This window comes from Arctopsyche grandis, chromosome 3, assembly GCF_051622035.1.
Source record: "Arctopsyche grandis isolate Sample6627 chromosome 3, ASM5162203v2, whole genome shotgun sequence".
NCBI classification, from domain to species: domain Eukaryota; kingdom Metazoa; phylum Arthropoda; class Insecta; order Trichoptera; family Hydropsychidae; genus Arctopsyche; species Arctopsyche grandis.
Genome location: NC_135357.1, coordinates 21435401 through 21456255, shown reverse-complemented (window position 1 = coordinate 21456255; position 20855 = coordinate 21435401). Strand labels below are relative to the sequence as shown.

The following is a 20855-nucleotide window of genomic DNA, read 5'->3' as shown; positions in this document are numbered from 1 at the left end:
CTAATGACCGCGCGAGTAAATTAAAATCTCCTCCCGAACGCTACATTTCCCGGCCGCCCGCCGGGGCGGCAGGATTCAGCGCTGGGCTCTTCCCGTTTCGCTCGCCGCTACTCGGGGAATCCTCGTTAGTTTCTTTTCCTCCGCTTACTGATATGCTTAAGTTCGGCGGGTGATCTCTCCTGATTTGAGGTCGACAAACAAAATTTTACATAATACGTATAATATATATAAATATATATATATATATATATGTATATATGTGTGGGAGCGCTCTCGAGCGCACGCGGAGAGTGCGAACCGGAGTGATGACGAGAACGCGCGTAAAGTCGTAAACATCGTCAACGCACGATCGCACCGAGTCGACGCGCGAAAAAACGCGCGTTTTCCCGGCGCCCGACGTCGCCGCCGCCGAAACGGCGGCGGAGACGCGGCGATCGACGCTAGAACGACGGCGTCTCTCCTCCGTCCCCTCTGCGTACGCTAAGTTTCGCTTGACTTGATCGGACTCGACACACGTACACGCGCACACACACGAGTGTGCGCGCGCGCGTCGGTGTCGAGACGCCGACATCGCTCGTCGGCCGCCGAGTTTCGGCGGCGGCCGACAGTCTGGTGCGTTATGCGTGCGCGACCCTCAAACAGGAGTGGTCCGTCGACAAAAAAAGTCTTGCTCGGACCGCAATGTGCGTTCGAAATGTCGATGCTCATGTGTCCTGCAGTTCACACTCTGACGCGCATTTAGCTGCGTTCTTCATCGACCCACGAGCCTAGTGATCCGCCGATCAGGGTAATCATTTAAAAAAATTAGTTTCAAAAATAAGTAACGTAAGTTTGTTTTTTCTGTTTGAAAAAAAAAATTGTGCGCGCGTCTCTTGACGCGCACTCCCACAACAAGTGTTTGTGCGTGTTAAAAACGTTCGTTTGTGTGCGTATAGTGAATAGAATTTAAACACTCTACACGAAACGTACATATTTAATGGTACACAGGAAATGATCCTTCCGCAGGTTCACCTACGGAAACCTTGTTACGACTTTTACTTCCTCTAAATGATCAAATTCGGTCAAACTTTCCGACGCGTCGGATGCCCACAAAGTGGCTTCCGCGCACCAGTCCGAAGACCTCACCAAATCATCCATCGGTAGTAGCGACGGGCGGTGTGTACAAAGGGCAGGGACGCAATCAACGCGAGCTGGTGACCCGCTTTTACTAGGAATTCCTCGTTCATGGGGGAGAATTGCAAACCCCAATCCCTATCACGAAGGGGTTTCAACGGGTTACCCGGGCCGTTAGGCCAAGGAGGACACGCTGATCCCTTCAGTGTAGCGCGCGTGCGGCCCAGGACATCTAAGGGCATCACAGACCTGCTATTGCTCAATCTCGTGCGGCTATATATACCGCCGGTCCCTCTAAGAAGATTATCATTGTACGCCGATAGTTGAAGACCGCGCGCGCCGCCGCAGAACGACGACGCTGCCGCGGCACCTCGTGATATCGGGGGTACGTCTATTTAATAGGCTAGAGTTACGTTCGTTACCGGAATTAACCTGACAAATCGCTCCACCAACTAAGAGCGGCCATGCACCACCACCCACCGAATCGAGAAAGAGCTGTTAATCCGTCAATCCTTCCAGTGTCCGGGCCTGGTGAGTTTTCCCGTGTTGAGTCGAATTAAGCCGCAGGCTCCACTCCTGGTGGTGCCCTTCCGTCAATTCCTTTAAGTTTCAGCTTTGCAACCATACTCCCCCCGGAGCCCGAAAGCTTTGGTTTCCCGGGAGCTGCCCACCGAATCAACGTAAAAAACTTCGGCGGATCGCTGGCTGGCATCATTTATGGTTAGAACTACAGCGGTATCTAATCGCCTTCGAACCTCTAACTTTCGTTCTTGATTAATGAAAACACCTTTGGCAAATGCTTTCGCTTTAGTCCGTCTTGCGACGATCCAAGAATTTCACCTCTAACGTCGCAATACGAATGCCCCCAGTTGTCCCTATTAATCATTACCTCTGGTATCAGAAAGCCAACAAAACAGAACCGAGGTCCTATTCTATTATTCCATGCGCACAATATTCAGGCAAATGTAAGCCCGCTTTGAGCACTCTAATTTGTTCAAAGTAAACAGCCGCGAGGGCCCGCCTCGACGCGCCGCCTGCCCGTGAGGACCGACGACGACGTGCCGGCGGAAGACACGCACCGGCGAGAAGCCCCGCTGACGCGCCTGTCGTACCGCAATCGGTAGACCGACGCCGCAGGACACAATTTCAACTACGAGCTTTTTAACCGCAACAACTTTAGTATATGCTATTGGAGCTGGAATTACCGCGGCTGCTGGCACCAGACTTGCCCTCCAATGGATCCTCGTTAAAGGATTTAAAGTGTAATCATTCCGATCACGAGGCCTCATAAGAGTCCCGTATCGTTATTTTTCGTCACTACCTCCCCGTGCCGGGAGTGGGTAATTTGCGCGCCTGCTGCCTTCCGTGGATGTGGTAGCCGTTTCTCAGGCTCCCTCTCCGGAATCGAACCCTGATTCCCCGTTACCCGTGACAACCATGGTAGTCGCATAAACTACCATCGACAGTTGATAAGGCAGACATTTGAAAGATGCGTCGCCGGTGCTAGACCGTGCGATCGGCTCAAAGTTATCTAGAGTCATCTCTGAGTGCGGCGGACGCGAGCAAGCCCGCGATCCGCCGATTGGTTTTTGATCTAATAAAAGCATTCCTTCCGTCACCGGTCGGAACTTCGTTTGCATGTATTAGCTCTAGAATTGCCACAGTTATCCAAGTAACTGTGTACGATCTAAGGAACCAAAACTGATATATTGAGCCATTCGCGGTTTCACCTTAATTCGGCTTATACTGAGACTTGCATGGCTTAGTCTTTGAGACAAGCATATGATTACTGGCAGGATCAACCAGGGAGCTGCGCGCTTGTGTCGCGTAGTAGCGCAGTATATACAACGGCGTGAGCCGTTCGTACACATGCGTACATACACGTACATACTCTGATGAGCACCGTCCGGCCGGCGTAACCCGACGCGGACGACGTCGCATGATCTCCTTGAATGTTATTATTATTTAAAACATCACGGTATATATATTATATATATATGTATACAAGTTTATACACATGCATACAGTGACACACGCATGCATACGTATCATACGTATGCACATACATACATACATACATATTTTAAGAATACATAGTGTGTGTGCGCATGTGTAATTTTTTTTTTATATATATACAAAAACATATATACAAACATGATATTTTAACGTATATACAGAAAGTTCGACCGTCAATTCGAGAAAAGCACGCGTCGGACTCGTTCGAAACGAGCTGACGAAGTTCGTGTGAGAGCGACGAATCGCTCTCTTCTCTTATAATTCTGTGTCTCTGCTCGCGCGGAACTAGAGAGTGCACGATATTACTGTTCAAACGTATGCGCGCTTTTCTCATTCAAAAACGAGTGGGCGGCGCCGCATATGTCTTTACGGTTAACGCGTTGTTGCGCGGACGCCTTCTGACGAAGGCCGCGATCGCGTACGCGTTGACGTTGAGTATCGGACGAGCGACTATCAGCATGTATTCACACAGGTCGTATCGCCGGCTCGTTGTACAGTGGGTGGTATGAACTAGAGCTGCGAATGTTTCACGTACCGTTACGCTATTTTGCGAGAGAAATAATAAACAAAAAAATAATGGGGATAGTTTGCGTTTTGGCGGGGTGTGCGAAGGGGTTAAGACAAGAAATGATATTTTTTTTAAAAAAATTTAAGAAAAAAAAAATTTTTAAAAAAAAATTTCGAAGAAAAATAAATATACATATATATTTTTTAAAATATATTTGTTGTTATTAAATTATTATAGATATATATGTGAGAACTGATATTTTTTTTTAAAAATTTAAGAATAAAATATTTTTTTAAAAAATAATTTTGAGGAAAAATAAATATATATATTTTTTGATATGTTTGTTGTTTTTAAATTATTATAGATTATACATATATGTATGAACTGATATCTTTTTTTTTTTTTTAATTTAAGAATAAAATATTTTTTTAAAAAATAATTTTTAGGAAAAATAAATATTTATATTTTTTAATATGTTTGTTGTTTTTAAATTATTATAGATTATACATATATGTAAGAACTGATATCTTTTTTTTTTTAATTTAAGAATAAAATATTTTTTTAAAAAATAATTTTTAGGAAAAATAAATATATATATTTTTTAATATGTTCGTTGTTTTTAAATTATTATAGATTATACATATATGTAAGAACTGATATCTTTTTTTTTTAAATTTAAGAATAAAATATTTTTTTAAAAAATAATTTTGAGGAAAAATAAATATATATATTTTTTGATATGTTTGTTGTTTTTAAATTATTATAGATTATACATATATGTAAGAACTGATATCTTTTTTTTTTTAATTTAAGAATAAAATATTTTTTTAAAAAATAATTTTTAGGAAAAATAAATATATATATTTTTTAATATGTTCGTTGTTTTTAAATTATTATAGATTATACATATATGTAAGAACTGATATCTTTTTTTTTTAAATTTAAGAATAAAATATTTTTTTAAAAAATAATTTTTAGGAAAAATAAATATATATATTTTTTAATATGTTTGTTGTTTTTAAATTATTATAGATTATACATATATGTAAGAACTGATATCTTTTTTTTTTTAAATTTAAGAATAAAATATTTTTTTAAAAAATAATTTTTAGGAAAAATAAATATATATATTTTTTAATATGTTTGTTGTTTTTAAATTATTATAGATTATACATATATGTAAGAACTGATATCTTTTTTTTTTAAATTTAAGAATAAAATATTTTTTTAAAAAATAATTTTTAGGAAAAATAAATATTTATATTTTTTAATATGTTTGTTGTTTTTAAATTATTATAGATTATACATATATGTAAGAACTGATATCTTTTTTAATATATTTGTTATATACACACACACACGTGTGTGTGTGTGTGTGTGTGTGTGTGTGTGTGTGTGTGTGTGTGTGTGTGTGTGTGTGTCTACATATACATATATTTATACATACATATAACAATACACTACATATAATAAACAATATTTATGCATAAATATTAGAATGTTAACTTTTTAGTTGTATCGTCGTGACAACATTTGAAAAATCCCTCCATCGTCTTTATATTTCATTATATTACAAGATAAAAATTAAAATTAAAATAAATGTACACACACATGTGTATCTATGTGTGAGTATATATTTATACATACACAATTCATACATGTAACAATATTTATGCATTCATTTTTAGTGACGTTAACATTAGAATAACATTAGATTACTAACAAAATTAAATTAAATTTGTAAATTAGAAACGATCAGTGGATCAGTAGCTATCAAAATAGATATACGATGTTCAATTATGTTCACACACTTGTTCAATTATGTTCACAATACAAGTGTGTGCGCGCTTCCGTCGAGACGCCGACGTCGCCGAGTGAAATTTTATTCATCCAAAAAATAAATAAAATCATATGTGTACATTATACATACATACATGCATGCATACGTACATACACACATAAATGTATAAGAATTGTAAATAGGTTTTAGACCTCTTTTTCCTATTATGCTATAACGTTAACATTAGAATAATATAAGACTATGATTACTAACAAAATTAAATTAAATTTGTAAATTAGAAACGATCAGTGGATCAGTAGCTATCAAAATAGATATACGATGTTCAATTATGTTCACACACTTGTTCAATTATGTTCACAATACAAGTGTGTGCGCGCTTCCGTCGAGACGCCGACGTCGCCGAGTGAAATTTTATTCATCCAAAAAATAAATAAAATCATATGTGTACATTATACATACATACATGCATGCATACGTACATACACACATAAATGTATAAGAATTGTAAATAGGTTTTAGACCTCTTTTTCCTATTATGCTATAACGTTAACATTAGAATAATATAAGACTATGATTACTAACAAAATTAAATTAAATTTGTAAATTAGAAACGATCAGTGGATCAGTAGCTATCAAAATAGATATACGATGTTCAATTATGTTCACACACTTGTTCAATTATGTTCACAATACAAGTGTGTGCGCGCTTCCGTCGAGACGCCGACGTCGCCGAGTGAAATTTTATTCATCCAAAAAATAAATAAAATCATATGTGTACATTATACATACATACATGCATGCATACGTACATACACACATAAATGTATAAGAATTGTAAATAGGTTTTAGACCTCTTTTTCCTATTATGCTATAACGTTAACATTAGAATAATATAAGACTATGATTACTAACAAAATTAAATTAAATTTGTAAATTAGAAACGATCAGTGGATCAGTAGCTATCAAAATAGATATACGATGTTCAATTATGTTCACACACTTGTTCAATTATGTTCACAATACAAGTGTGTGCGCGCTTCCGTCGAGACGCCGACGTCGCCGAGTGAAATTTTATTCATCCAAAAAATAAATAAAATCATATGTGTACATTATACATACATACATGCATGCATACGTACATACACACATAAATGTATAAGAATTGTAAATAGGTTTTAGACCTCTTTTTCCTATTATGCTATAACGTTAACATTAGAATAATATAAGACTATGATTACTAACAAAATTAAATTAAATTTGTAAATTAGAAACGATCAGTGGATCAGTAGCTATCAAAATAGATATACGATGTTCAATTATGTTCACACACTTGTTCAATTATGTTCACAATACAAGTGTGTGCGCGCTTCCGTCGAGACGCCGACGTCGCCGAGGGAAATTTTATTCGTCTAAAAAATAAATAAAATCATATGTGTACATTATACATACATACATGCATGCATACGTACATACACACATAATTGCTCATCGGTAATCTCGTTCCGGAGAGATATTAGTCATTAATCATAAACTAAACTAAACTAAACTACACTACACTACACTACAACCAAACTAGACTGCACCACTCTGAAACGACACTAACCTGAAATCCGCGGAGCTAGCTTCAAGGGGCGATCCGGGGAGTCCGCCGCGCGGCTCAACTGGGGAAGATCGAATTTGGCCGTAATCAATATGATCATAGTCGACCAGCATTTCGTTAACGTCCATATACAATACGGTTAGCGAGTTTTGTGTATATCTTGCAATGTTGAATTCTTTGATTTTGGTGATGGTTAGGTCTGGTTGGGTTAGGTTTGGTGAGGTTAGCGTGTTTCGTGTATATATTGCAATGTCAAATTCTTTAAATCCGGTGATGGTTAGGTGAGGTTGGGTTAGGTTTGGTGAGGTTAGCGAATTTTGTGTATATCTTGCAATGTCAAATTCTTCAAATCCAGTGTAGGTGGGGTAGGTATGTGTTGGCCGTATCCCGGCCTAACGAAACACTGTTGTGCTTGTTTTATAAAGTTTTATTGTTTGCCTATGGTTGTACAAAGGTATTATATTTGGGCAAAAGTATGTCGTTCAGCGGTCTCCGGATATGGTAGAGTGTCGCTATCTCGGCATTCAGCTATGTTCAGAAGGTCTCTGGGTGCGGCAGTGTGTTGCTGGCTCGTCGTTCGGCTATGTTCGGAAGGTCTCTGGATACGGCAGTGTGTTGCTGGCTCGTCCGGCTGGTTGATCTTCCAAGTCCGCTTAGTGTAGTGGTGGCAGGTCAGGAGCTGGTCGACTGGTCTGGTGCTGTGTGTCGACGCTTGCTGCTGTGGGTCGACTGGCGTTGTTTGGTTTGTACCTCCTTTCATAGTGTTTCTGGTATCGCCTGACCCATGGTGGTGGTTGTTGATGCGTAAGCGAGGAATGTGCTTTTGTCGATGGGGTGGACTTTTCTGGAACGATTGGCGCCGTTCCGCTCGATGTAGTTTAATGGCTGCGGTGTGCTTCGACTGGTTTGTTTCCGCTCGACTGGTAGGGGCGTTCCGCTTGAGTTTAGTATAATGGCTGCAGGTGTGCTTCGACTGGTTTTGTTCCGCTCGAGTGTGAGGGGTGGAACATTCTCGAAGGATTTGGCACCGTTCCACTTGAGTTTAATATAATGGCTGCAGGTGTGCTTCAACTGGTTTTGTTCTGCTCGTGTGTGAGGGTTGGAACTGTCTCGAAGGTTTTGGCGATTGATTCCAAGAAGTGCACGTGTTGTTTACGTGTGCGAGTTCTGCGCGGAATGTGGTTTGTTGTTGTGGAATATTCTCGAATGTTTCGATGACGATGACGATGACGAGATTCCTACACCAGTGTTAGTGAGGTTAGGTTGGGTGAGGTTTGGTGAGGTTGGCACGTTTTGGGTATATCTTGCAATTTCGAATTCTTTAAATCCGGTGATGGTTAGGTTAGGTTGGATGAGGTTTGGTAAGGTTAGCACGTTTTGTTTATATCTTGCAATGTCGAATTCTTTAAATCCAGTGATAGTGAGGTTAGGTTGGGTGAGTTTTGGTGAGGTTAGCACGTTTTGGGTATATCTTGCAATTTCGAATTCTATAAATCCGGTGATGGTTAGTATGGGGACTAGTCTAGTTGTGAAGGTCTTCTTCACCACCAGTCCGCCATGTATTATAGACAGGTTCGTCTGTGTTCGGTATTAAATACAGCTATGTATATGTTGAATATGGTATTTATTTGGTAGTAACACGTATACACAAGTATGATTAATTGTTGGCAAAAGTATGTCGTTCAGAGGTCTCTGGATGTGGTAGAGTGTCGCTGGCTCGGCATTCGGCTATGTTCAGCAAGTCTCTGGATACGGCAGTGTGTTGCTGACTCGTTGTTCGGCTATGTTCGGCAAGTCGCTGGATACGGTAGTGTGTTGCTGGCTCGTTGTTCGGCTATGTTCAGCAAGTCTCTGGATACGGCAGTGTGTTGCTAGCTCGTTGTTCGCCTATGTTCGGAAGGTCTCGGGATACGGTAGTGTGTTGATGGCTCGTTGTTCGGCTATGTTCAGCAAGTCTCTGGATACGGCACCTATGGTTGTACAAAGGTATTATATTTGGGCAAAAGTATGTCGTTCAGCGGTCTCTGGATATGGTAGAGTGTCGCTGGCTCGGCATTCAGCTATGTTCAGAAGTTCTCTGGGTGCGGCAGTGTGTTGCTGGCTCGTTGTTCGGCTATGTTCGGAAGGTCTCGGGATACGGCAGTGTGTTGCTGGCTCGTTCGGCTGGTTGATCTTCCAAGTCCGCGTAGTGAAGTGGTGGCTGGTCAGGAGCTGGATGTCGTCTGGTCTGCTGTTGTGTGTCGACGCTTGCTGCTGTGGGTCGACTGGCGTTGTTTGGGTTGTACCTCCTTTTATAGTGTTTCTGGAATCACCTGATCGATGGAAGTGGTTGTTGATGCGTAAGCGAGGAATTTGCTTTTGTCGAGGGGTAGAATTTTCTGGAATGATTGGCGCCGTTCCGCTCGATGTAGTTTAATGGTGGCGGCGTGTTTCGACCGTTTTGGTTCCACTCGACTGGTAGGGGCGTTCCGCTTGAGTTTAATATAATGACTGCAGGTGTGCGTCGTCTGGGTTTCGTGCTCGAGTGTGAAGGGTGGATCATTCTCGAAGGATTTGGCATCGTTCCGCTTGAGTTGGATTTGGCGCCGTTCCGCCTGAGTGTAATATAATGGTTGCACGTGTGCGTCGTCTGGGTTTCGTTCCGCTTGAGTTGGATTTGGCGCCGTTCTGCCTGAGTTTAATATAATGGTTGCAGGTGTGCGTCGTCTGGGTTTCGGGAATGTATTCTGCGTCGCAGTAACTGTTTTGATGAATGTGGCGAGATTCCCACAGTTAGGTTAGGTCTGATGAGGTTTGGTAAGGTTAGCACGTTTTGTGTATATCGTGCAATGTCGAATTCTTAAAATTCAGTGATGGTTAGGTGGGGTGAGGTTTGGTGAGGTTAGCTCGTTTTGTGTATATCTAGTAATGTCGAATTCTTTGATTCCGGTAATGGTAAGATCTGGTTTGTTGAGGTTAGCAAGTTTTCTGTATATCTTACGATCTCGAATTCTTTGATTCCAGTGATCGTTAGGTTCGGTTGCGTGAGGTTTTGGGAGGTTAGCACATTTTGTGTATATTTTGCAATGTCGAATTCTTTAAATCCGGTGATGGTTAGGTTGGGTTGGGTGAGGTGTGGTTAGGTTAGCGAGTTTTGTGTATATCTTACAATCTCGAATTCGTTGATTCCGGTGATGGTTAGGTTAGGTTGGTTGAGGTTTGGTGGGGTTAGCACGTTTTGTGTATATCTTGTAATGTCGAATTCTTTAAATCTGGTGATGATTAGGTTGGGTTGGGTGAGGTTTGGTGAGGTTAGCGAGTTTAGTTTATATATTACAATCTCGAATTCTTTGATTTTGGTGATGGTTAGGTCTGGTTTGGTTAGGTTTGGTGAGGTTAGCGAGTTTTGTGTATATATTGCAATGTCGAATTTTTTAAATCCGGTGATGGTAAGGTTAGGTTGGGTGAGGTTTAGTGAGTTTACAACGTTTAATGTATATTTTGCAATGTCGAATTCTTTAAATCCGGTGATGTTAAGGTTAGGTTGGGTGAGGTTTGGTGAGGTTAGCGAGTTTTGTTTATATCTTACAATCTCGAATTCTTTGATTTTGGTGATGGTTAGGTCTGGTTGGGTTAGATTTGGTGAGGTTAGCGAGTTTTGTGTATATATGTATTGCAATGTCGAATTCTGTACAGACTCCAGGGATGTTCAACTCGAGAGCACCCCCGAAGTCGGTTTTCTGAGATAGCTAGTGGTAAGCTTGGGCGGGACTGGTTTCCTCACGGTGCCTTCCTTCGTCGTCGGTGGTCTGGTCTCTGCTGATGTCGGCTGCTCTGCTATGTCCCTTTCTCCTTCGTAATGTGCGTGGGATGCGTGATGTGGAAAAAGGGAGGAAATTGTATAATAATAAAAACTGGTTGTAATTCTGTTTGTATGGTGACTGTATTTTATATATGTATAAATACAGAGAATAAGCAGGGGGGGGGGGAGTCCGTCGTGAAATTAGCGCGCACGTGTTCGAGAGGTTATGATAACCTCACTCCTCACGTGACTACGTGATCTGACTTCGACGAAGAAAGACCAGGATTTCCTCACTTCTCACCGGACGTATACTGAAGCTGTACTTCCAGTATCGTCTGCCGATCCAGGCTGAGCTGATCGGGACTCGGTGGTGGGAACAAACTCGGTAGCGAACAGAGATGTTCACTCGACCGAAGCGGAAAACGAATAGGAGGCGGGGACGCGCGCTCGGCGCCGATCTCCCTCCAAAACGGCTCCTTTGGTCGTAACGCCACGAAAGCTGACCATGAAGACTTGGTCGGAACAAATTCTTTAAATCCGGTGATGATTAGGTTGGGTTGGGTGAGGTTTGGTGAGGTTAGCGAGTTTTGTTTATATCTTACAATCTCGAATTCTTTGATTTTGGTGATGGTTAGGTCTGGTTGCGTCGGGGCGTCGGCGATGCACAAAACGTAATTCGTAATTCGTAATCACTACGTAATTTCTAATTCGTGCATCAATTTCTTTCCGAAACCACTCGATTCAATATCTTTAACTTTATTTTTATTCGAGTTCCAATTCCTTTTCGAAACCACCCGTTGAAATCAACGGGCCCAACACTAGTACAAATATACAAATATATATATTTAGCGACAGTCCGTTTTTATATATATTATTATATGTGAAAATTTTGAGCACCTATCTTGTTTATAAATAACAATTTATTGAACTATGAAAAGTGTGAACGCCGAATAAATAATTTGAACTGTCTGTAAATTTGGTAAAGCAGCGTTCGATTGCACCAACTCGATTGTTCGACTGGTTCAGCCGAACTATTCAGCCGCTCAACCGCTAGGTGCGCTACGAGCGTTAAGCAAAGAAAACAAAACAAAACTTCGCTACCCCCACCACTGTTTCACTGGGGTGTGAGCTTTGCTTCAGAAAAGTTTCTTGTCTTCCCAGTCGTTTACGCGGGCTTTCGCCATCTCCCTTTGTTTCCCCGAAGAGTACCGCCACAGCGATGCGATGAAAGCGGTGATGGCGGAATCCTCAAAATGTATGCAGCCATGAATAGCGTTGACGAATGCAAGGATTGGATTAGCAAAATTTTCCATCCTCCACCCCACTCAATGGACTTTACGCACGTGTGCCAAAAACAAGAAAGGTCAAGTTAGCAGGTTAGTCCGTTTCAATATTGTTCCAAAAATATCGACTTTAATTTTTGATATCTATGTTTTATTAAATACTTTTTAGAATATTGTACGTATGTCACCGCAGTCGTTACGATAAATCAAAAGATTCAAAAATTAAAACGAAAAATTTGAACTGTGATGCATATATAAAAATGAACATAAAAAATGGGAATGCAGACTCAAAAAAAAGACATCTCCATTTAAGGGTGAGCTGAATGATATTTTTCTGTTTTATATCTTTGTAATTTGTTGAGTTAAGATTTGAATTTTTTAGTGTATTTAGTTAGTTTTTTTTATTTTATAAACATTATACTTAATATGTGAACATTTTGAACACCTACCTTGATTATAAAAAACAATTTATCGAGCTTTGAAATTGGAACAAACTGTGTTGCAATCGAACCCTGATAGGTTAGTTAACTGCCAAATTTATTGGTAAAACAGCGCTCGATTGTACCTACCAACCAACTATCGTCACAATTGTATTCGAGTTATTGAATAGAAATTAGAACAAGAATCCAAATTCTCGCAATCTCCAATGCCTCGCAAATTAAAAGGAAGTCAGATCAGCCGATATGTCGTCCGCGTGTAGGGGCTTGGATAATACATACCTAGTGTTATTGTTATTGACAAAAAAAACTTTGTTTAATTTTTCTTTCAGGAAAATTTGCCAACAATCATCAACATCAACAATAGCCATTCCCATTCAACAACTTCCGCAGAAGCTCTCAGTAGTCTACGTCCGACGCTTTTGCGAAAGTTAGAATTTTTTAACTATTTCGACAATTGTATAACCCCTATGGAGTCCTGCATTCACCACAGGAACATTATGGAATTACGGGTCAATTCCGAGGCAGATGTGGCGAATTCCAATCTTAGTCCAAAATAAATTTTGCCGATTTTCTGGGGCAGCTTTGATCGAGGTGTTTGAATATTCTATTTTCTTACCACTTGCTGCTTGTGCTTACATATATTTATCAAAATATCTCATTAGAAGAAAGAAAAAAAAATGTATATTTTAATGTTTTCAGAAGTTGGAAGAAGATACGATGGCAGCCTTTGTGGAGATGGGTGTCATAATTAAAACGCGGGCAGAGCCTTTTTCCATCGTAATTATAACTTCATTGATGAGAAGGGCTCACAATTTGCCGTGTGCCAAAGAAATTGTGTTTGTAGACAGCACGCCATCTTGTGACAAACAGAGGCATCGCATCACTTTCGTTTTAACGATGAGCCCTGGTGGTGCTACTCCTCTGGCCGTTCTCATCTCCGAAGGGCAAACAGCAGGGGAATATACTTCATTATTTTCTCTGTTGAAAGAAGCCATCGGCGAGTTTGGCTTCGGTGGATTAGGCTCTCCGCATTATTTTATGACTGATGACAGCAACACAGAACGAACATCTCTAGGTAACGTTTTTCCCAATGCAAAACTGTTACTATGCATTTTTCATATCGGGCAATCGGTGTGGAGGTGGCTTTGTAACTCAAAGCACGACATTTTAAAAGAGGACAGACCAATTTTATTACGTTTATTCAAAAAAATTTATTCCGCCAATAATGAAACGCAAACTTCTGATGCCTACGATATGGCAACAAAAGATAACATATCATTGGAATATTCAAATTGGTTGAAATATATTTCCAACTATTGGGAACGGAGAGAATTTTGGTGCTTAGGTTTTCGTGATCATAGGACACGTGGAAACCATACAAATAATTATTCTGAGGTGAAAGTTAGAATATTTAAAGAAATTATTTTACAGAGATATAAATCTTTCAATGCTATAATTGATTCAATTTGCACGGACATGGAGACATTAACCACCATATAACAAACACCAAACTGGTGTTTACTTATTTCATTTAAATATAAACGAACAAAATACTTAAGAACATAGATATTTAATGGCTCAACTAGCCTTGGGTGAAAATGTTTCCCTCAAAGATTTTTATAGACCACTTAGATCTATAAATACTGATTTCGAAATCATACAATCCACTTCCACTAATATTGTAGATAACCTAGAAGAGGCTGGCAAAAAAAAATCGACAAAATGGAAGACAGTGACGAAGAATCCGAAGAGAATATTTATGAAAAAGCTCTGCAATTGATTAGATCGCAACTTTTCGCCAATCAAATGTCAAAAAGAACAATGAATTCCTTTATAAAAAAAATAAAGAGCACAACAGAAGGACAATTTTCCGAATGGTTTACTGGATTTTGTTTGCACAAACGATACCGTAAATCGGCTATCAATGTACAGCCTACAGCCATTTCGTGACGAAAGCCTGGTATTACAAGAGGAATAAAAAAATTGAAAGGTGGGCATTCAGTGGACGAACCAAAAATAAAAAAGAAAATGAAATTTGGAGGAAAGTGTTTCACAAAACACGCCACATACCAAGTCACATTAATTTTTGATATTTTGAATATTTCAATTCCTCAATTATTGTTGACAATTTTTTTACTGAATCAATATTTAATACTTTGGTCAATTTTCAAAATTTAAAATGTTGTGACTTTCTATGGGAAAAAACGTTACTATGGAATTTCTTGTATTTTACTTTGCTGTCACGTTGAACGTAAGTCTGCAATGTAGATTCGACCCAAGTGAGTGTTATTTTATAACTCCAATTTCGTGGATACTTTTTGTATGTACAATGAAAAAGCATAATTGATTTTTTTTTTGATTTTCCCAATTTACATTGAATAAATAAATTTTCTGTTGACAAAATATAATCACATGAGCTAAATCTGTTTTGCAGAGTTATATCTGATTTTTCATGAAAACAATTTCGTCTTTTTACATAGATAATTTATATTATATATTATAATTTTTTTGTATGTCTTAATTATTATATTTATAATAATTAAATATTATTTTCTTTTATGTCGTCAACATAAAACGGCGAACCCAGTAATTACTTTTGTAAATAAACGGTCTTTCAACCTTCACATAGATAATGTTTGCTGAAAGGTATATAGGATGCTGGGTTTTGTAATAAGAAATTCAAAAGTCTATTGTACATATATATAAGACGTTAGCGTGCTGTTTGATTGAGACAGGCTCAATCATTTGGTATCCCAGTCGAAGTAATTACTCTTTCGAATTAGAAAGAGTTCAAATAAAATTTCTTCGTTATATTGAGCGAGTATGGTGTATTACCCATTTTTGTATACATTTGTACATATCTATAATGTCACCTGCCGTAGCGCTATGACCCAACCTAATATATCATTTCGAAAGAGACTTTGTACGTAAGTATTGTTGGTTGGGAACAATACAAAGTTTCAATGACGGCAATTCAATTGGTTGAATATTATATTTTTTTCGATGCAAATTAGTTTAATAAAATATATATTTACTATTAGATTCGCCATGTTTAAGCTGTTTATATCACAAATACTTAGCAAAGCCGGGTAAAACACTAGTATGATATAAAAATAAAGTTATTTTTTTTGTATGTCTATTTTATCTAATGTTAAAATAGCTTTTGAAATTTATTCCGTTTGTTTATCTGTGTTTAATAGCACTGGGTAGTATTCAATATTTATTTAAGAATGTTTATATATAGTATTTACTTTTGAATGTCACATTGTAATTTTCATACATGTGTATGTTTTCTCCCATTTGCTATATACATATATTTTAGTGTTTATGTTTTTATATATTTATGTACTCACCTATATTTTTATTCAATTTATATTTAATTAATGTGGATTCTCTGCCAATTTATTTAATTTCGTTTGGTTTTTTTGCCATTGCAAATTACCTCTTTTCACACGTGCAATTTCCAATTGCTAAATCGACATTATACGTTTTTCACTCGGTACTTCATAATTATCATCATCTATTTTCACAATCATGTCCGTATTTAGCGTTTTTAATCTGTATGTGGCCAAATTTCTGTGTAAGAAACATCTTCACTTAAGGATAGTTGAGCCATTAAATATCTATGTTTGTAAGTATTTTCCTCGTTTATGTTTAAATGAAATAGGCAAACACCAGTTTGGTGTTTACACGTATTGCCAAATTGCCCCCTTTCACACGTGCAATATCCAAGTTACAAATCGACATTATACGTCTTTCTGACTTGCGTTTCACTCGGTACTTCATAAATATTATCATCCATTATGACAATCACGTCCTTATTTAAATACTTTGCTTTTTTAGTTTCAAATTGCAAATGTAGATTGCTCATATCTATTCTGCCGTGAGCAAAATCTAAATCATTCCAAAAGTTAGTGGTTAGTTGTAAGTTGCGGTTCACTTGTTTATCTTTGAGGAGACGAAAGACACAGTCGTCATTAATTGAATCGTGTAATTGTAATTGCGAGAGCTGTATTGAGCGTGTCAACTAAGAGGTATTTTGGAAAACGACGCTCATTGGAACGACACTCTAACTGAAGCGGCTGAGGTTCAGTCCCAAGCAAAGCTTAGGCATTTGTTCACTGTCATGTTAACAAATTGCGGTCCTTCTGACCCAAAATTTCTATGGAACACACATAAAGAAAGCTTGAAAGAAGATCTCTTAATGAACCTTCGACGAGAAAGTCGAGACCTTACGGAAATAAGCTACACACCAGAGATTTTCAACAAATCTTTAATTTTATTAGAAAATTTGGTCTTGAAAATGTGTGGCAAAAAACTTGACGAGTTCGGTCTCGATAGTCCAGAACGAAGCACGGACGAAGGCATTAATCACAAGCTAGATAGAAAAACAAATTATAATCGTGATGAGTTAAGATCATTTTTAAACAATAACGAATCTTCTTTGATTGCCGATCAAAAAATTGCCTATAATACTATTTTAGATTGCGTTAGTTCAAATCAACCGGGAATATTTTTTATAGACGCTCCGGGAGGTACGGCAAAAACTTTCGTTTTAAATTTACTGTTAGCCAAAATTCGCGAACAATCCAAAATAGCCATCGCGGTAGCTTCATCGGGAATCGCTGCTACGTTACTTCAAGGCGGTAGAACGGCCCATTCCGCTTTTAATTTGTCTTTCAATAATGCAATAATGCAAACAGTCTTTCAATAATGCAAATTAATTATATGGGACGAGTGCACTATGGCGCATAAATACGGCCTAGAAGCACTCGATCGTACGTTAAAAGATATTCGAAATAATAATGAATTAATGGGAGGTATCGTCGTCGTTTTAGCTGGAGATTTTCGACAGACGTTGCCGGTCGTTCCTCGAGGGACGATGGCAGACGAAATAAAGGCGTGTTTGAAATCTTCACAATTGTGGAATAAAATAAATATATTACAACTGAAAACTAACATGAGGGTTCATTTGTTTGGGGATCTATCATCCGGAGAATTTGCACAAACTCAATTAGATATCGGGGAAGGACGAATACGTCCAGTTGAAGGTCTCATAGAGTTTCCCACTAATTTTTGCAACACGGTTGATAGTTTAGAATCTTTAAAGGAAAGTGTTTTTTCAGATTTAAAAACTAATTTTAAAAATCATGCCTGGCTTTTCGAAAGAGCCATTCTTGCCCTTAAGTACAAGTCGGTAAATAAATTGAACATCGATCTTCTAGAAATTTTGCCTGAGCAACCAAGAACGTATTTATCAATAGATTCTACCGTAAAGACTGAAGAGGCTGTCAATTATCCGGTCGAATTTTTAAATTCTCTCGATCCTCCCGGTATGCCTTTGCACAATCTGACGCTTAAAGTTGGTGAGCCTTAGGGGTTCCAAAAAACCGCCCGAAATAAAAAGCCGATTGGCCCGGCTTTCACCGGTTTTTAGAAAAATAAGATTTTTTTTAAGTTTAAAATTTTTATATCAATTCATAATTGTTAATTTTGAGGAAAAAAACATAAATTAAAGAAAACCTTAAAAAGCCGGTTGATCGAGCCAAAAAGCCGGTTTTTCGGTTTCGGTTTAAACCGGCTTGGAAGCACTAGGTGCGCCTATAGTATTATTAAGAAATTTAGATGCTCCGCGGCTTTGTAACAGCACTAGGCTTTGTATTAAAAAATTTATGTCGAACGTGATAGAGGCGATCATTGTCACAGGTTGTGTTAAAGGCGAGGATGTTTTTATCCCGCGAATCCCTTTAATATGTACCTACTGATATGCCTTTTCAATTTAAAAGACTTCAGTTTCCTGTGCGTCTCGCGTTTGCAATATCAATTAACAAAGCTCAGGGTCAATCGTTAAAAGTAGCAGGTACAGATTTGTCTGATGATTGTTTCGCCCACGGACAGTTATACGTAGCGTGTTCTAGAGTGGGAACCGGAAAAAATTTATATATTTTAGCTAAAGATGGGAAAACTAGAAATATTGTTTATCAAAAAGTTTTAAAATGACGTGTTATTCAGTTTATATTCATTTCAATTTTTTTACTTTTTCTATGTACTTCAATTTAATACACATTATACTTTTTACTGCAATCGGTGTTCAATTTATTTTTCTTCTTTATGATAAATTTGTCATATATTGTGATTATGTCAAAAACGCCTTTATTTAAGCTCTAGGATTGTCGATGATATTGGTGTTGATGACAATTTTTATTTATTGTATATAAAAATGTAATAGTATATTTTTACACGTATTTTTTATTATATATTTTTAAATGAACCCATATGTAAATACAATGTACTGTGATATTTATATCTTTACTATGATTTAAATTTTTATTGTGATATTTTTTTTAATGAATTTTACATTTTTACTGATATTTTTATTTTTAATGAATTTTACATTTTTACTGTGATATATTTTTTTTAATAAATTTAACATTTTAAATGTGATAATTTTTTTAATGAATTTTACATTTTTACTGTGATATTTTTTTTAATGAATTTTAAAAATATTTATTTATAGCTGTATTACCCGGCTTCGCTCAGTATTTATAATATAAACCGCTTAAACATGACTAAGCTAATAGTAAACATTTAATTAAAAAAAAAAAAAATTTAAAAAAAAAATAAAAAAAAAATTTTTTTTGCCTTCTAGGGCTTCGCCCTCGGCGCCCCCTTAGCCTTTGCCTTCTAGGGCTTCGCCCCTCCACGCCCCAATGAGCAATTGCCGTTTAGGGCTTCGCCCCCCTTAGCTGATGCCTTTTAGTGCTTCGCCCCACCGCGCCCCCATGATTAAATGCCGTCTAGGGCTTCGCCCCCCTTAGTTAATGACTTTTAGGGCTTCGCCCCTCCGCGCCCCCAAGATTAATTGCCGTTTAGGGCTTCGCCCTCCTTAGTTAATGCCTTTTAGGGCTTCGCCCCTCCGCGCCCCCATGATTAAATGCCGTCTAGGGCTTCGCCCCCCTTAGTTAATGCCTTTTAGGGCTTCGCTCCTCCACGTCCCCATGGTTAATTGCCGTCTAGGGCTTCGCCCCCCTTAGTAAATGCCTATTAGGGCTTCGCCCCTCCGCGCCCCCATGATTAAATGCCGTCTAGGGCTTCGCCCCCATGATCAGTTGCCGATAAAGGCTTCGCCCCTCCGCGCCCCCATGATAAAATGCCGTCTAGGGCTTCGCCCCCATGATCAGTTGCCTTTTAGGGCTTCGCCCCACCGCGTCCCCATGATTAAATGCCGTTTAGGGCTTCGCCCCCCCTAGTTAATGCCTTTTAGGGCTCCGCCCCTCCGCAACCCCATGATTAATTGCCGTTTAGGGCTTCTCCCCCCTTAGCTAATGCCTTTTGGGGCTTTGCCCTTCCGCGCCCCCATGATTAAATGCCGTCTAGGGCTTTGCCCCCATGATCAGTTGCCGATAAGGGCTTCGCCCCTCCACGTCCCCATGGTTAATTGCCGTCTAGGGCTTCGCCCCCATGAGCAGTTGCCGATAAAGGCTTCGCCCCTCCACGCCCCCATGATTAAATGCCGTCTAGGGCTTCGCCCCCCTTAGTTAATGCCTTTTAGGGCTTCGCCCCTCCACGCCCCCATGATAAATTGCCGTCTAGGGCTTCGCCCCCATGATCACTTGCCGATAAGGGCTTCGCCCCTCCACGTCCCCATGGTTAATTGCCGTTTAGGGCTTCGCCCCTCTTAGTTAATGCCTTTTAGGGCTTCGCCCCTCCGCAACCCCATGATTAAATGCCGTCTAAGGCTTCGCCCCCATGATCAGTTGCCTTTTAGGGCTTCGCCCCTCCACGCCCCAATGAGCAATTGCCGTTTAGGGCTTCGCCCCCCTTAGCTGATGCCTTTTAGTGCTTCGCCCCACCGCGCCCCCATGATTAAATGCCGTCTAGGGCTTCGCCCCCCTTAGTTAATGACTTTTAGGGCTTCGCCCCTCCGCGCCCCCAAGATTAATTGCCGTTTAGGGCTTCGCCCTCCTTAGTTAATGCCTTTTAGGGCTTCGCCCCTCCGCGCCCCCATGATTAAATGCCGTCTAGGGCTTCGCCCCCCTTAGTTAATGCCTTTTAGGGCTTCGCTCCTCCACGTCCCCATGGTTAATTGCCGTCTAGGGCTTCGCCCCCCTTAGTAAATGCCTATTAGGGCTTCGCCCCTCCGCGCCCCCATGATTAAATGCCGTCTAGGGCTTCGCCCCCATGATCAGTTGCCGATAAAGGCTTCGCCCCTCCGCGCCCCCATGATAAAATGCCGTCTAGGGCTTCGCCCCCATGATCAGTTGCCTATTAGGGCTTCGCCCCTCCGCACCCCCATGATTAAATGCCTTCAAG

General features: G+C 39.4%; 2 protein-coding genes and 3 non-coding genes across 5 annotated transcripts in view; 2 read left to right on the top strand and 3 right to left on the bottom strand.

Annotated features, from left to right (window-relative positions):
- LOC143910129 (large subunit ribosomal RNA) overlaps nt 1–193 on the bottom strand; it is a 4062-nt gene extending 3869 nt beyond the window's left edge. The window contains exon 1 of the ribosomal RNA XR_013260459.1: nt 1–193. This exon is cut by the window's left edge and continues 3869 nt beyond it. This is a non-coding gene — a ribosomal RNA (large subunit ribosomal RNA).
- Nucleotides 194–628: 435 nt separating this feature from the next.
- Nucleotides 629–790, bottom strand: LOC143910112 (5.8S ribosomal RNA). Its single transcript, XR_013260443.1, has one exon. It is a non-coding gene; the product is annotated as a 5.8S ribosomal RNA (ribosomal RNA).
- A 198-nt stretch (nt 791–988) lies between these two features.
- Nucleotides 989–2922, bottom strand: LOC143910118 (small subunit ribosomal RNA). The gene has a single exon (XR_013260448.1). It is a non-coding gene; the product is annotated as a small subunit ribosomal RNA (ribosomal RNA).
- A 9949-nt stretch (nt 2923–12871) lies between these two features.
- On the top strand, nt 12872–14375 carry LOC143909831 (uncharacterized). The gene is made up of 2 exons (XM_077428045.1): nt 12872–13133; nt 13242–14375. Exons 1-2 carry the CDS (start codon nt 13068–13070, stop codon nt 14040–14042), a joined length of 867 nt encoding a protein of 288 aa, XP_077284171.1. The 5' UTR covers nt 12872–13067; the 3' UTR covers nt 14043–14375.
- Nucleotides 14376–17286: 2911 nt separating this feature from the next.
- Nucleotides 17287–17919, top strand: LOC143909158 (ATP-dependent DNA helicase Pif1-like). Its single transcript, XM_077427059.1, has one exon. The coding sequence runs from the start codon at nt 17287–17289 to the stop codon at nt 17917–17919; it is 633 nt and encodes a 210-aa protein (XP_077283185.1).
- Nucleotides 17920–20855: the final 2936 nt, after the last annotated feature.

Excerpts from the sequence above, each read along its gene's own strand:
- LOC143909158 (XM_077427059.1), top strand. The coding sequence starts at position 17,287 with ATGGCGCATAAATACGGCCTAGAAGCACTCGATCGTACGTTAAAAGAT.
- LOC143909831 (XM_077428045.1), top strand. The coding sequence starts at position 13,068 with ATGTGGCGAATTCCAATCTTAGTCCAAAATAAATTTTGCCGATTTTCT. Across the intron at positions 13,134-13,241 it reads CTGGGGCAGCTTTGATCGAG|AAGTTGGAAGAAGATACGAT; the intron begins GTGTTTGAATAT and ends TAATGTTTTCAG.